At 43.7% G+C, this 17,686-nt stretch overlaps 1 protein-coding gene across 1 annotated transcript in view; it reads right to left on the bottom strand.

The window, feature by feature from the left end:
• Positions 1-17,686, bottom strand: part of TRANK1 (tetratricopeptide repeat and ankyrin repeat containing 1) — a 150,777-nt gene that overhangs the window by 33,942 nt on the left and 99,149 nt on the right. Inside the window, exons 14-17 of the mRNA XM_069730314.1 lie at positions 5,951-6,150; positions 3,937-4,074; positions 3,610-3,750; positions 1,739-1,895 (exon numbers count right to left, since the gene is read on the bottom strand). Coding sequence (XP_069586415.1) covers positions 1,739-1,895; positions 3,610-3,750; positions 3,937-4,074; positions 5,951-6,150 — 636 coding nt within the window. The remainder of the gene's footprint in view (positions 1-1,738; positions 1,896-3,609; positions 3,751-3,936; positions 4,075-5,950; positions 6,151-17,686) is intronic.

The raw sequence follows: 17,686 nt of genomic DNA on the forward strand, positions 1-17,686 counted from the left end.
GGGCGTTGCGGTCCGGCGCCTCCCATCTTCATACGATGACGTCCTCTTCTTTCCTTCCTGCCGCGGCTCCGGCGCAGGCGTACTTTGTCTGCCCTGTTGTTACTTTGAGTAAAGTACTGCAGTGTGCAGGCGTCGCAAAATGTCAGGAAGGCTCGGCACCTGCGCACTGCAGTACTTTGCTCTGCCCTCAACAAGGCAAACAAAGTACGCTTGCGCTGGAGCCGCAGCGTGAATACAAGAAGAGGACGTCATCGTAAGAAGATGGGAGGCCCCGAACTGGACCGCAACGCCCATCGAACCCGAACAGAACCGGGACCACCCCTGTTTTTCTTATCTTGCAGGTTACATCAGAGGCTTATCTACAGCATTACAGAATGCAGAATGTCAATCAGCAGGTCATAGGTAGTGATCTCCTGTAACAGAGCAGACCAGAAGAGAAAGAGCTGCTCTGCTTGCGTGAGGTGAAACGAAGCAGGAGACTAAATGCCTGAGCTGGGAGAAAAGTCGCAAAGTAGAATATGCAGGTAGTAAGCATCCTAACAGTATCTGAAAAAAATATCCAAAGTTCAGAATAACACCTTTAATTTTAACACTCTGTATCACGATTGTGATTTTGCCCAGAATCATGAAATCAATATTCGCTTTGCACCTTCACATCAGGCTAAGTAAGTAAGCAGGAACCATACTTGAGAGGGAGAGAGGGAGTTTTAATACTGTGTATACTGCTGCTAGAAAAATATGATGTAGCAGCTTTCTCAACTTGGGAGGGCGCAGGAAGGAAGCACTACAGTCCCTGAGGTTGAGTGGCAAGATGCGGTTCACCTTCAGAACAATCCAGTGCAGGATTCTTTATTGTGGAGGTCATGTCACACTGCTGAGCTTCAGTGAGAGTTATTACCGCAGCTTGTTCTTCTTACAGAATGGGTCATACTGTTATGCGAGATTAGGCTTCAGTGTGACTTGATCAGTCTGAAATAACTCACACTGAATCTCACAAGTGCTACAGCACACCTGACATTACAATATGTGGCTGATATAATATCCAACTCCTTGTAGTCATAGGATCATATAAGCATGACAAACAATTCTGTATTTAAAGGGGTTGTCCAAGTTAGGCGTGAAGGTCTCTAGCCACTCTATGTGACTGCAGACTTGTAAATCCTCACAGAGCGTACAGTGCACGCTGTCAGGAAGAATTCTTCAGCGCCTGACAAGTCAATTGAGTGAGGCTGCACATATCTAGTCAGAATGTGGCCGGAAGTAGGCATATCGCCTACATGCGATCACATGTCCACTCAGGGGACAAAATGAGGCCTTTCTCTCAAATAGCCACTCTGACTGGCCCATTTGTCCGGTATATGCCATTTTAGGTCAGTTTTGGCAGTAACCAGCGCATGCAGAGTGCACAGATGAAGCCAGTACACTGCCGATCACAGCACATACACTGACTGCCTTGGAATGACATGTCCACACACCAGCTACTAAGGGACAGTTCTGATGATCAGTTTATATTAAGAAATTCTGTGAAAGCAATTCTGTTTGAATAAAAAATTAATTAAAAAAAAAAAAATATTGGTATTTTTAACCTTCTTAGCATACAAAAAAATGAAAATCTGTTATAATATTGAAAAAAAACCTTGATATTTTAATTTTAAATTGCGCAGCCCCAATCCCAAATCTATTTTATTATAGCTTCCAAAACAATATTTCAGCAGCAATAATATCGGCATTAACGCACCTTTGTTTTTATCTGTCTGGACCACCTGAACTAAATTTCCTTTCACAAAGTAATCAAATGCAGGTGCTCGCTTCTCATGGTTTTCATCAAATATCCAGAGGTTGACTCTGGCTCTAGTTATAGCTGTATACAGTTGTTTCAGTTCTCCATTTAGCATCTACATGAGAACAATGAGAAGTTAGGTTAAAATACAACAATCTGTGATTAAGTAGTGCAATGAAAACACAAAATTAGTTACAAATGAAAAGGAAAACCTAAAACAAAAAAATAAAAATAAAGGTAAAATGCATTAAATCATTTAAAGGGAACCTGTCACCAGTTTTGGCCGATAAAAGATACGGCCATCACCTTTCATGGCTGATATACAGCATTCTATAATGCTGTATATCTGCCCCCAACCCAAACTGCAAGAGAAGAAAAATAACTTATTACACTCACCTGCGAGTCGGTCCGTTCCGATGGGTGTCGTTCTTCTTGTTCTGGCGCCTGCCTTCTTCTTGAGATGCCGCGTCTCCTCAGCACTGTGCTCCTGTGCAGGCGTATTTCTCTGCGCAGGCGCCGGGAAAGGTCAAAGAGTCTCAGCGCATGCACACTACAATACTTTGCTCTGCCCTCAGCAGGTCAGATAAGTACGCCTGCGCAGGAGCGCGATGCCGGGGAGACTGTGTGGATGACAAAAGGACGCATCATCCACACAAAGCAAGCAGGAGGACGGGGATTGTAAGAAGATGGGAGGCGCCAGAACAAGACCAGGGATGCCCATCGGACCTGAGCGCCCCGCAGGTGAGTATAATGAAAGTGATTTTTCTTCTCTTCCAGGTTGGGGGCTTATATATAGTATTATAGAATGCTGTATGTCAGCCCTGAAAGGTGATGGCCATATCTCTTATCAGCCAAACCTGGTGACAGGTTCACTTTAAAATATTCACTTTAAAACAAAATATTAACATTAGTGCTTACCTACCTGGCCAAGAATATAAAGTATGTTCATCCCTTTTGATATGAACTTACAGGTTGCTAAAATACTGAAACAGGAGATGGCGGCTGCTACTGATAAAATTCTGAGGACAGGAGGAGGGAGGAGCTACAATCAGAGCTCCTCCCCCTCAGTCTACATAGAATCTCTTCAGTAGCTGCCATCTCCCATCTCAGTAAAGGGAATAACCTCTGAATAACACAGCCATCATCTGCCAGCTAAGATGCGGGCTCAGTTTCTGAGCAAGCATCAAAGTAAGAGCCAGCATATGATGTACCAGTCTGTCATACATCAGTAAGCGGATAAACGGAATCTGTTAGCAAATTTTTGCTACGTAATCTGAAGACAGCATAATGTAGAGGTTAATACACTTAATTCAGCGATATGACACTTATCAAGCTGTGCGCTGTTAACTTGTAATGAAGATTTGATCACCAGGATATTATCACTGCTAGGACATCAGCTGACAGTGAGGCCTAGTCCAACGACACTCCCACCTGTGATAAGCAGCTCACTACCTATAGACCATGTAAACAAAGCCTCGTGTGGGTGGGGTAAGCACTGAGAGCTCTGCTACAGTGATATCTAATAACTCTGTGTCAGAACAGCTGCACCCAGTATACTAAGAGATACATCGCTGGATTCAGGGTCTCTTTGCCTACATCATGCTGCTCTCAGGTGAGGTAGCAGAAACCTGGTGACCGATTCCCTTTAAACACCACTGTTCAACAGATGGCTTTGTTTCAGATATCACTTTCTCACATTCACATTTTTAACTAGCAACACAAAGCGACTTGTTTGTTTCTATCCTCTTTCTTTACTCCTTATAGCAGATTTTTTTGGCATTAGAATCAATACTAAAGGCTTATAATACAAATTAGTTATTATAAAGAACCTTGTGCATTTGTGGATCATCCAATGGTCTATGAGCAGAATTACAAGCATTCTCCAAAGGAACTTCTAGAAGAGGCTGATTCCCCTGTTTTTTTAAAGGTGCTGGATTAAAGGAAGAAATTATTCTCCACTCCTTGGAAGCCTGAAAAAACAAGCACAAAAGTACATGCTAGCATCACTTATTAACAAATATCTTATGATGTATAACTAGGAAGCTAATGCCAGAATACGGTATACTGTATGCTTTAGGATGTACATTTACATTGATTGTTGATTTAAAACACGTGAAAAACTCTAGACTACGGTAGATAAATGAGAGACTGGATACCTCAGAGTCTGTAAAGAAATTGTACAAAAGTACATCATCAAACTCCAAGCCTTTTGCCTCATAAATAGTCAGAACAAGGGCGAGGCTCAATTCTTCTGGTATATTGTCTTTAGCTTTTTCATTTACTACCAAAATCACCTAAAAAATAAATGCCAAGAAGCAACGGGTTAACTTACAGAGTCCGATTAAGTACTTTTACAACATTAAAACAGTAAAATACATTCATCTGTGGAGCTTATTCTGAAAACAAAGATGTGAGTTAGGAATTTTACAACTGCTCCATGCACTGCCCCAATGGCTGGAAATGAGTGGCCACATGGTGGATATAAGCTCATTTTCTTCCTGTAGCTGCTGCTCCAGTACGGCATAATAACATGATTTTAATATGATTTACCTGCAGACTAACCCCATCTTTGGACATAAAGAGTATTTCTGGACATGAAAAGTCCCCTTAAAATATCTTACATATTGAGGATAAGAATTTCATTTCTTGATTTAAAGGGAATATGCCACTAGACTTTTTCAAAATGAAAGCACAGCCACCACCTTTAAGGCCTGTTTTACAGTATTCTAGTATGCAAGTCCCCAATCCCCACTGCATAGCAAAAAAAAGACCTTTTCTTAAACGACTTGACCCAGCGCCTCTTCTCCTCCTAGGATAGCCATTCTCCTGCTCGCTTCATATGGATGGCGTGCCCCCCAATCGTACACTACAGTGCTTTGCTCTGCCCTCGGCAGGGCAGAGAGAAGGGTGCACGTGCAGGAGCGCAATGGGGGACACTGAGTGGATGACGTAGGAAGCGCCATCCACATGAAGCAGGAAGCATTGCAAAAGAGGAGGCGCCAGATCAAGCCCATCACACCGGACCGTACTGTATGTGGGTATAATAAAAGGTATTTGCAGAGGAGATTGGGGACTTGTATACAGCTTATTAGAATGCTGTAAAAGAGGCCTTAAAAGGTGTTAGTTAGACTTTGTATTGGGAAAACCTGGCGACAGGTTCCCTTTAAACAATCTTTATTGTCTCAATGTAGTTTGGTTTTATGAAAGGCTCACAACTTTTTTTTCTTCAACGTGTTGGGCTTTATGGGAAGGGATGGCCAACTAATCCTTCTCTCGTCTGGGACGCCATGTCAGAGATTATGGGACGTGGCTTATGCTCCTGCTGCTTTTGCAAGTAAGCCCCTAGACCAGTGTTCCCCAACTCCCGTCCTCAAGAGCCACCAACAGGTCATGTTTTGAGGATTTCCTTAGTATTGCACAGGTTATTGAAAGCTTGCCTGTCCAGGTGATGCAATTATCACCTGTGCAATACTAAGGAAATCCTGAAAACATGACCTGTTGGTGGCTCTTGAGGACCAGAGTTGGGGAACACTGCCCTAGTTCAAGGATCATCAGTGTGTGTGTTCGGGTTCGATTCCCTCTCTAACTCTCACTCTGCATTGCCTTTCTGGCGGCACCCTCAAAGCTTGTATATGACCTGTGATTTCCCTCTTGCTGCTTCTCTAGCTTTCACGCCACGCTCCTTGGCAAGTCATATACAAGCTGTGAAGGTGCAGGCAGCCAGAATGACAGTGGGGAGAGACTGGCTATGTGTGGGTTTCCTTGTGCATTGGTCAGGGTGCTGATTTGCATAAGCAGCAAGCCATGCCTCCTGATCTATGACATAGCATCTCAGAAGGGAGGTGAAGCACTCAAGAGCAAAAAGCAGCACTGTGAAGTGATATCATAGTCAGAAGCAGTAAATCACATGATAGGAATATAAGCCTTTATCGTTTTAGTTAGAATGTACATTGAAATACATTTTTATCACCCCGGAGTACACCTTTAAAATGCCAGTCTTTGTAAATTCCCCCACAAGTTTTGAACATTTCTAAAAAGTTTTATATTAACGTTTGCTTTTCTATACCATATGAATTCCACATTTCTGACCTTTTGAGAAATTACCATTGCAAATGACAATTTCTAGGCATTACTTTATGAACAAAAGACTTAATATTAATATTTTATAACCTGATGTGCTCCAAATTCTATTGGTTGTGTCTTCCTTTTGTTGCCGCGTAATAATATTGCCAAATCACTAACACAGCATGAATCAAGAACCGTCGGCTTTGGACCATCAAACAAACCACAGTCTCGTGGCAATCGATCAAATGACTCTGGGAAGAAGTACTGCAGCAGGTCCACAACTCCAGATGCTAAGTGAAGAATGCCTTTTATAAGAGGGGGAAAAAAAAAAGATACAAAATAAGCAGCTAGAAATTTTGAAAAATGTGTAACAAGTACAAACATCATTACAGTGAATCTGTTACCATGAATAAATGGCATCAACAACTATAATACACACTTAAAGGGGTTGTCCCGAGAATAAAGTACATTTTAATTAATAGATCTAGGAATAATAATAATTTCCACAATTGGATGTGTTTAAAAAAATGTCCCTGTGCTGAGATAATCTTAAACAGTCATGGACAAAAATTTTGAGAATGAGACAAATATTAATTTTTCCAAAGTCTACTGCTTCATTTTTTCTAATGGCAATTTGCATATACTCCTGAATGTCAGAGTGATCAGCTTAACAGCAATTACTGTACTTGCAAAGTCAATATTTGCCCAGAAAATGAACCCCCAAAACACATTTCAACATCATTGCAGTCCTGCCCTAAAAGGAGCAGCTAACATCGTTTTAGTGATTGATCCATTAACACAGGTGTGGGTGTTGATGAGGACAGGGCTGGCGATCAATCAGTCATGATTAAGTTAGAATGACATCACTGGACACTTTAAAAGGAGGCTGGTGCTTGGTATCATTGTTTCTCTTCAGTTCACCATGGTTATCTCTAAAGAAACACGTGCAGCCATCATTGCACTGCACAAAAATGGCCTAACAGGGAAGAGTACCGCAGCTACAAAGATTGCACCTCAGTCAACAATCTATCGCATCATCAAGAACTTCAAGGAGAGAGCTTCCATTGTTGTCAAAAAGACTCCAGGGCGCCCAAGAAAGACCAGCAAGCACCAGGACCGTATCTTAAAACTGTTTCAGCTGCAGGATCGGACTACCAGCAGTGCCGAGCTTGCTCAGGAATGGCAGCAGGCTGGTGTGAGTGCTTCTGCACACACTGTGAGGCGGAGACTCTTTGAGCAAGGCCTGGTTTCAAGGAGGGCAGCAAAGAAGCCACTTCTCTCCAGAAAAAACATCAGGGACCGACTGATATTCTGCATAAGGTACAGGGAGTGGACTGCTGAGGACTGGGGCAAAGTTATTTTCTCTGATGAATCCCCTTTTCGATTGTTTGGGACATCTGGAAAACAGCTTATTCGGAGAAGAAGAGGTGAGCGCTACCACCAGTCTTGTCTCATGCCAACTGTAAAGCATCCTGAAACCATTCATGTGTGGTGTTGCTTCTCAGCCAAAGGAATCGGCTCACTCACAGTCTTGCCTAAAACACAGCCATGAATAAAGAATGGTACCAGAATGTCCTCCAAGAGCAACTTCTCCCAACCGTCCAAGAGCAGTTTGGCACCCAACAATGCCTTTTCCAGCATGATGGAGCACCTTGCCATAAAGCAAAGATGATAACTAAATGGCTTATGGAACAAAACATAGAGATTTTGGGTCCATGGCCTGGAAACTCCCCAGATCTTAATCCCATTGAGAACTTGTGGTCAATCATCAAGAGACGGGTGGACAAACAAAAACCAACAAATTCTGGCAAAATGCAAGCATTGATTATGCAAGAATTGACTGCTATCAGTCAGGATTTGGTCCAGAAGTTGATTGAGATCATACCAGGGAGAATTGCAGAGGTCTTGAAGAAGAAGGGTCAACAATGCAAATATTGACTTGCTGCATTAACTGATTCTAACTGTCAATATAACCTATGGGTACTCATAATATGATTGTAATTATACTTCTCTATGTGATATAAACATCAGACAAACACTAATAAAAACCAGAGGGCAGCAGATCATGTGAAAATATAATTTTGGTGTCAGTCTCAAAAATTTTGGCCATGACTCTACATGTGCCCCTGCTGTGTATTGTGTAATGGCCGTGTCTGACCGTACAGGGACATGGTCTGATCATACCACAACTCCTGGGCAGGGGGGGGGGGGGAAGCAAAAGAGTCTACAGACAGGACAGCATGGAATCACAGATGATTTTTTATGTGAGGTAAAACATTTCCCTGCCTGTTTTTAAACATGTTTTACCCCACGGAAAGCAGCATATGGGATCCCATACTGTAATACTGTATACTCTTTTGCTTCCTCCTCTGCCCAGGAGATGTGGTATATCCGACCATGTCCCTGTACGGTCAAACACGGCCATTACACAGTTCACAGCAGGGGAACATTTATAAGACTATCTCAGCACAGGAACATTTTATTTTAACACATCCAATTGTGGCACTTATTATTTCTAGATCTATTGATTAACTGTACTTAGTTCAGGAGGAAAACCCCTTTAAATGCTTCTGAACAGCCATCAGAGTATTACCTATATGCTAACTGGTATGTATGCTGGTATATTAGCAGTTTCAGTAGTTCATATTGCTGTTGGTACATATGCTACCTACAGCTGTGACTACTTAAAGGGAACTTGTCATTAGATTTATGCTATGAATCAGAGCCTGGCTGTGCGATTGTAGGCATGTATGTTTTACCTTTAAACACAATAGCGGCTCATAAATAATAGTTTGAAAAGCCAATCGAGAACTATAGACAGAGACCTGACGAGTTTGGTGTGGTCAGTTGGCTTCGTTCATTTGTGTATATATGGAGAGACATGTCAATCAACTGGAGAGGTATGGGTAGATGCTGGCCAGCTACATCATCGGGCTAGCTAACTTCCCCCTACAGTCTGGGCCAGCAAGACAGTGACCTCAAACATACTTCAAGAAGCCCCCAGAAATAGATGGAAACAAAGCACTAGAGGGTTCAGAAGTGGTAATTCCAGCTCTAGTAGCATAAAGTATCCCACCTCTTACATACAGATGCTACAGAGAAACTGCAGATGGACACATTAAATCAGTTAATTTTGCCTGCTTTAAAGAATTTCTGAGTACAGATCACCATAAAAAATATGAATTGGTCAATGAGTGCATGGCAACAAGCAGCAGGAAGGACTAGAATTTAAAAGGAAATAATCCGTGACTAGATAATGATCATACACTATTCCTACAGCCACACCTCACCGTAGACGAACTGCAGATAATAATCTTTATTTTTATATAGCGCTAACATATTCCGCAGTGCTTTACAGTTTGAACACATTATCATCGCAGTCCCCGATGGGGCTCACTATCTAAATTCCCTATCAGTATGTCTTTGGAATGTGAGAGGAAACTGGAGTACCCGGAGGAAACCCACGCAAACACGGGAAGAACATACAAACTCTTTGCAGATGTTGTCCTTAGTGGGGTTTGAACTCAGGACTCCAGCGCTGCAAGGCTGCAGTGCTATCCACTGAGCCACCATACTGCCCTACGGTATTATTGTAGACTCTACAAGGGATTTGAACCCACCCAGAAAATATATTTTCTTGTACGTGGCAGCAACAAACTGTCAAGGAACACAAGCAACACTGCCAGATTTGATGAATTTCTGAGTAGAGATCACCGGAAAAAATATGAAAAGGTCAATGAGTGCATGGAATAAAGTAGTAGCACGGACTAGAATTCATAAGGCAATAATCTTTGACTAGATGGCTGTAATACGCTATCCCCTACTGCCACACCTCAGAAGATGAGATGAGGCTGGGCGATGTAGCATCACCCAGTATAGTTTCTAACTCCATCTCAACTTGCTCTGCCTTCAAAGCCTCCTCTAATTGTGAGCTGCGAGCATTTCAGTAGACAAAGAAGCGGGATGGTGACGCCGATAATGGCATTATCGCCGCTCACCATCTTGTTCGAGTCCTCCAAGTTTTTGAGAACCACACAGATGTCAGACATCCATGCCCACTTATCAGCTCTTATGTACAGAGGCTAACCAGAATACTGATGGGCACGGTGTAGCTGGCATTCAACTATTGCTCTCTGCTGCTCACAAAGCCTTGCCAACATACGTAATGTTGAGTCCCAATGTGTGGTGACATCGCACACCAGTCGGTGAGCTGGAAGTTGCAAATGCTGCTGCAGCACTGCCATGGCGGCGGCACCTGTAGCTGACTTGCGGAAATGGGCACACACGTAGCGTACTTTCACAAGTAGCTCAGGCAGATCTGGGTAGGATTTGAGAAACTGCTGACCCACTAAGTCGAGCACATGGTACGTGGGTAAGGTTGCCAAGCTTCAGAGCTGCCACCAGGTTACGGACATTGTTACGCACAACCATGGCTGGCTGTAGGTTCAGGGATGAGAGCCACAAACTAGTCTGGTTTGTTAGACCTTTCAACAACTCTGTGGCGGTTTGCCACCTAAGCAAACTATCTTCAGCAGACGCTGTTGCCGCTTGGCCAAGACAGTGCAGCAGTGTTTCCAGCTTGCAACTGATGATGACATTTCAGAGAAGGAGAGAAAGGAGGTGCAGGAACTGCTGTAGAAGGTGGGGGAACCTTTAGTAAACCAAGGCCCGCAAACCTCGGTGTCGGTAGCCCGTGTTTCGTCCCCTGGTCTGACTGGGTCCCGGCTGCCACAATGTTCACCCAGTGTGCCGTTAGGAAAATGTAGCGTCCCTGGCAACAAGCACTTGTCCGTGGTTAAGTGGACCTACCCAGCAACAGCGTTGGGCAAGGCACGGCTGATGTTATGGGATATGTGCTTGTGTACGGCGGGGATTGCACATCAAGAGAAAGAGTGGCGGCTGGGGACCGAGATCAAAGGAACAGCTGCCACCAGGAGGTTGCAGAAAGTTTCCGTCTTCATAAGCCTAAACGGCAACATTTCCAGGGCAAGCAGTCTGAAAATGCAGCTGTGAGTGAGTGGCTGCGTATTTACGCTTGTGTTCCAAGGACTGGGGTAGGAACAACTGAATGCTGAACGGCAACAAGGATGTAGTTGCTGATGGTGGTTTCAAGTGTACAACGACAGTGCAGGGTGGGAGGCATCTTCGCTTGCGTCATGGACAGAGGACTGGCATGCACGTAGAACAGGGGAAGAGGCAGTGGTGTCACCTGCAGATTCTGTTTTTATACTCTAGCATTCGGCTCCCGCGGAAGGCACGGTGTCACTTTGGCCCCGTCCTCGGCGCTCACCATCCCGTCACTTCCCCATCTCTTACCATGTGCCTTGCTCATTTTAAATTACAAATGATATATTCCTGTTGAGAAAACTCAGATGGACTTCTTACGCTGCAGTATCAATATAGCAATACTATTAGTTACCAACCAAGTCTGGCTTTTTTATTTTGATGCACTGGCACAGTATAAATGCAATATAATATTTCACTGCAGAAAGAAATTTGCAGTATTACTATAACAGGAAAATTTCCCTACCTCAGATGGATTTATAATACTGCAGGAGCAATAAAGTCATGCTATTGATCACCAAACAATTCTGGCTTTATGCTTTTGACGCACACTGCCACACTAAAAATAGCGTATAATATTTCCCTGCTCAGAACAATTTTAAGGATTAGGAGCCCTGAGAAGGGCTTTTGGTATCAGTTGCAGCAGAAAGGAAGGAAGTGTAATTAACCCTATCCTAACCTACACTATCCCTTCAGCACAATCTCTCCCCAAGTGCTGCTAACTGCAAAATGAATATTGATTATAATTAGCTCTAATAACAGCTTTTGTTGCAGATGAAAAAATAACAAATTGTATTGTGGTACCTGTTATGACCTGGTGGTTAAGAGGCCACACTGAAATGACCTGGTGGCTAAAACGCAACATGGAACAGCTCTGAGAAGGTGGTATCTCTACTGACCGCAGTCCCTAATCCTAACTACACAACTAGAAATAGCCGTGGGATGTTCCTGACACTCCCTAGACACCTCGTCACAGCCTAAGATATAACTACCCCTAAAGAAGGAAATAGAAAGCTATCTTGCCTCAGAGAAACCCCCAAAAGGAAAGACAGCCCCCCACAAATATTGACTGTGAAAGGAGAGGGAAATGACGAACACAGAAATGAAATTAGAATTCAGCAAAGGGGAGGCCAATACTAAACTAGATAGACAGAGAGCAAAGGAAACTGTGCGCTCAGTATTAAAAACTACAAAATCCACGCAGAGTTTACAAAAATGAACTCCACACCGACTCACGGTGTGGAGGGGCAAATCTGCTTTCCCAGAGCTTCCAGCTAGCCTAAATAAGACATAGTGACAAGCTGGACAAAGAGACAAAATGCAAAGCAATAGAGTCCAAACAAATGGACAAACAAACTAGCAAAACTTATCTTTTGCAGACAAGGACTGGCCATATGAGAAATCCAAGGGAAGAATCAAATCCAACCAAGAACATTGACAGCAGGCATGGACTAAAGCCCAGAGCAGGTTTAAATAACAAACCCAGGCAAGGCGATTAGTGAAGGCAGCTGCTACAGCTACCTAACGGAGCAGCAGTTCCACTCGAAACCACTAGAGGGAGCCCAAGGGCAGAACTCGCAAACATACCATTAGCAACCACAGGAGGGAGCTCCAGAACGGAACTCACAACAGTACCCCCCCCTTGAGGAGGGGTCACCGAACCCTCACCAGAGCTCCCAGGCCGATCAGGACGAGCTAAATGGAAAGCATGAACCAAATCGGGAGCATGAACATCGGAGGCAACAACCCAAGAATTATCCTCCAGGCCATAACCCTTCCACTTGACCAGATACTGAAGCTTCCGCCTCGAAAAACGAGAATCCAAAATCTTCTCTACCACATATTCCAATTCCCCCTCAACCAACACCGGAGCAGGAGGATCAACGGAGGGAACCATAGGTACCACATATCTCCGCAACAAGGATCTATGGAACACTCTATGAATGGAAAAGGAAGCTGGAAGGGCCAAACGAAAAGACACTGGATTGATAATTTCAGAAATCTTATAAGGCCCAATAAAGCGAGGCTTGAACTTAGGGGAAGAAACCTTCATAGGAACATGACGAGAAGACAACCAGACCAAATCCCCAACACGAAGCCGGGGACCAACACACCGACGACGGTTAGCAAAACGCTGAGCCTTCTCCTGAGACAACGTCAAATTGTCCACCACATGAGTCCAAATTTGCTGCAACCTGTCCACCACGGAATCCACACCAGGACAGTCAGAAGGCTCAAGCTGCCCTGAAAAAAAACGAGGATGAAAACCAAAGTTACAAAAAAAAGGCGAAACCAAGGTAGCCGAACTAGCCCGATTATTAAGGGCAAACTCGGCCAATGGCAAAAAGGTCACCCAATCATCCTGATCAGCAGACACAAAGCATCTCAAATAGGTTTCCAAGGTCTGATTGGTTCGCTCCGTTTGGCCATTTGTCTGAGGATGGAATGCAGAAGAAAAAGACAAATCAATGCCCATTCTAGCACAAAAGGACCGCCAAAACCTAGAAACGAACTGGGAACCTCTGTCAGACACAATATTCTCCGGAATACCATGCAAACGAACCACATGCTGAAAAAATAATGGAACCAAATCAGAAGAGGAAGGCAACTTAGGCAACGGCACCAAATGGACCATCTTAGAAAACCGGTCACAAACCACCCAGATGACAGACATCTTCTGAGAAACAGGAAGATCAGAAATAAAATCCATGGAAATATGCGTCCAGGGCCTCTCAGGAATAGGCAAAGGCAAAAGCAACCCGCTGGCACGGGAACAGCAAGGCTTAGCCCGAGCACAGGTCACACAGGACTGCACAAACGAACGCACATCCCGCGACAAGGAAGGCCACCAAAAGGACCTAACCACCAAATCTCTCGTACCGAAAATCCCAGGGTGACCAGCCAACACCGAACAATGAACCTCAGAAATTACCCTACTAGTCCATCTATCAGGAACAAGCAATTTCCCCACAGGACAGCGGTCAGGTTTATCAGCCTGAAACTCCTGAAGTACCCGCCGTAAATCAGGGGAGATGGCAGAAAGAATCACCCCCTCCTTGAGGATCCCAGCCGGCTCAAGAACTCCCGGAGAATCAGGTAAAAAACTCCTAGAAAGGGCATCAGCCTTCACATTCTTAGATCCAGGAATATACGAGACCACAAAATCAAAACGTGAGAAAAACAAAGACCACCGAGCCTGTCTAGGATTCAACCGCTTAGCAGACTCGAGGTAAATCAGATTCTTGTGATCAGTCAAGACCACCACGCGATGCTTGGCTCCCTCAAGCCAATGTCGCCACTCCTCAAATGCCCACTTCATAGCCAACAACTCCCGATTGCCGACATCATAATTACGCTCAGAAGACGAAAATTTTCTGGAGAAGAAGGCACATGGTTTCATCAAAGAGCCATCAGAATTTCGCTGAGACAAAACAGCCCCTGCCCCAATCTCAGAAGCATCAACCTCAACCTGAAAAGGGAGAGAAACATCTGGCTGACGCAACACAGGGGCAGAAGTAAAACGACGTTTAAGCTCCTGAAAGGCCTCAACAGCCGCAGAGGACCAATTCACCACATCAGCGCCCTTCCTCGTCAAATCGGTCAGAGGCTTCGCTACACTAGAAAAATTAACAATAAAGCGACGATAAAAATTGGCAAAGCCCAAAAATTTCTGAAGGCTCTTTACAGATGTAGGTTGAGTCCAATCATGAATGGCCTGGACTTTAACAGGGTCCATTTCAATAGCTGAGGGAGAAAAAATGAAACCCAAAAAAGAAACCCTCTGAACTCCAAAGAGGCACTTAGACCCCTTCACAAACAACGCATTAGTACGAAGGACCTGAAACACCATCCTAACCTGCTTCACATGATACTCCCAATCATCGGAGAAAACCAAAATATCATCCAAATACACAATCATAAATTTATCCAGATAATTCCGGAAGATATCATGCATAAAGGACTGAAATACCGATGGAGCATTAGAGAGCCCGAATGGCATCACAAGATATTCAAAATGGCCTTCAGGCGTATTAAATGCTGTTTTCCATTCATCACCTTGTTTAATACGCACAAGATTATACGCCCCTCGGAGGTTGATTTTAGTAAACCAACTAGCACCCTTAATCCGAGCAAACAAATCAGAAAGCCAAGGTAACGGATACCGGAATTTGACAGTGATCTTATTGAGAAGGCGATAATCTATACAGGGTCTCAAGGAGCCATCCTTCTTGGCAACAAAAAAAAATCCCGCTCCCAACGGTGACGAAGACGGGCGAAAATGCCCTTTCTCCAAGGACTCCTTTACATAATTCCGCATAGCGGCATGCTCTGGCACAGACAGATTGAAAAGTCGGCCCTTAGGGAACTTACAGCCAGGAATCAAATTAATGGCACAATCGCAGTCCCTATGAGGAGGCAGGGAACTGGACTTGGGCTCATCAAATACATCCTGGAAATCCGACAAAAACTCAGGAACTTCAGAAGAAGGGGACAAGGAAATGGACATCAAAGGAATATCACTATGTATCCCCTGACAACCCCAACCAGTCACAGACATACAGTTAGGTCCATATATATTTGGACAGAGACATCATTTTTCTAATTATGGTTATAGTCCTTACCACAATAAATTTTAAGCAAAACAATTCAGATGCAGTTGAAGTTCAGACTTTCAGCTTTCATTTGAGGGTATCCACATTAAAATTAGATGAAGGGTTTAGAAGTTTCAGCTCCATAACATGTGCCAACCTGTTTTTAAAGGGGCCAAAAGTAAATGGACATATTCAATAATTTTAAATAAAATGTTCATTTTTAGTACTTGGTTGAAAACCTTTTGTTGGCAATAACTGCCTGAAGTCTTGAACTCATGGACATCACCAGACGCTGTGTTTCCTCCTTTTTGATGTTCTGCCAGGCCTTCACTGCGGTGGTTTTCAGTTGCTGTTTGTTTGTGGGCCTTTCTGTCTGAAGTTTAGTCTTTAACAAGTGAAATGCATGCTCAATTGGGTTGAGATCAGGTGACTGACTTGGCCATTCAACAATATTCCACTTCTTTGCTTTAATAAACTCCTGGGTTGCTTTGGCTTTCAGTTTTGGGTCATTGGTCGTCGTTTCATACTACAAATGGACAATCAGTTTTGCTGAACTTGGCTGGATCTGAGCACACAGTATGTCTCTGAATACCTCAGAATTCATTCGGCTGCTTCTGTCCTGTGTCACATCATCAATAAACACTAGTGACCCAGTGCCACTGGCAGCAATGGATGTCCAAGCCATCACACTGCCTCCGCCGTGTTTTACAGATGATGGGGCATGCTTTGGATCATGAGCTGTACCACGCCTTCACCATACTTTTCTCTTTCCATCATTCTGGTAGAGGTTGATCTTGGTTTCATCTGTCCAAAGAATGTTCTTCCAGAACTGTGCTGGCTTTTTTAGATGTTTTTTAGCTATGTCCAGTCTAGCCTTTTTATTCTTGATGCTTATGAGAGTGAACCCTCTGTATTTACTTTCATGCAGTCTTCTCTTTATGGTACATTTGGATATTGATACGCCGACCTCCTGGAGAGTGTTGTTCACTTGGTTGGCTGTTGTGAAGGGGTTTCTCTTCACCATGGAGATTATTCTGTGATCATCCACCACTGTTATCTTCCGTGGCGCCCATGTCTTTTTGCATTGATGAGTTCACCAGTGCTTTCTTTCTTTCTCAGGATGTACCAAACTGTAGATTTTGCCACTCCTAATATTGTAGCAATTTCTCGGATGGGTTTTTTCTGTTTTCGCAGCTTAAGGATGACTTGTTTCACCTGCATGGAGAGCTCCTCTGACTGCATGTTTACTTCACAGCAAAACCTTCCAAATGCCAGCACCACACCTCAAATCAACTCCAGGCCTTTTATCTGCTTAATTGAGAATGACATAAGAAAGGGATTGGCCACACCTTTCCATGAAATAGCCTTGGAGTCAATTGTCCAATTACTTTTGGTCCCTTTAAAAACAGGGTGGCACGTGTTAAGGAGCTGAAACTCCTAAACCCTTCATCCAATTTTAATGTGGATACCCTCAAATGAAAGCTGAAAGTCTGAACTTCAACTGCATCTGAATTGTTTTGTTTAAAATTCATTGTGGTAATGTCTATAACCAAAATTAGAAAAATGTTGTCTCTGTCCAAATATATATGGACCTAACTGTAGATCTCCAATCCAGCACTGGATTATGCTCCTGTAACCATGGAAAACCCAGCACAACAACATCATGCAAATTATGCAACACCAAAAGACGAATATTTTCCTGATGTGCTGGAGCCATGCACATGGTTAACTGTGTCCAGTACGGAGGTTTATTCTTGGCCAATGGCGTAGCATCAATCCCCCTTAAGGGAATAGGACTCTGCAAAGATTCCAAGGAAAAACCACAGCGCCTGGCAAACTCTAAGTCCATTAAGTTCAGGGCAGCGCCAGAATCCACAAATGCCATAACAGAAAAGGACGACAATGAGCAAATCAGGGTAACAGACAAGAGAAATTTAGGCTGCACAGTACTAATGGTAACAGACCTAGGGACCCTCCTAGTACGCTTAGGGCAATCAGAAATAGCATGAGCTGAATCACCACAGTAAAAACACAGGCCATTCTGACGTCTGAATTTCTGCCTTTCTGCTCTAGTCAAAATCCTATCACATTGCATAGGCTCAGGACTTCGCTCAGAGGACACTGCCATATGGTGCACCGCCTTGCGTTCACGCAAGCGCCGATCAATCTGAATGGCTAGAGACAT

This window comes from Ranitomeya imitator, chromosome 6, assembly GCF_032444005.1.
Source record: "Ranitomeya imitator isolate aRanImi1 chromosome 6, aRanImi1.pri, whole genome shotgun sequence".
Lineage (NCBI taxonomy): Eukaryota > Metazoa > Chordata > Amphibia > Anura > Dendrobatidae > Ranitomeya > Ranitomeya imitator.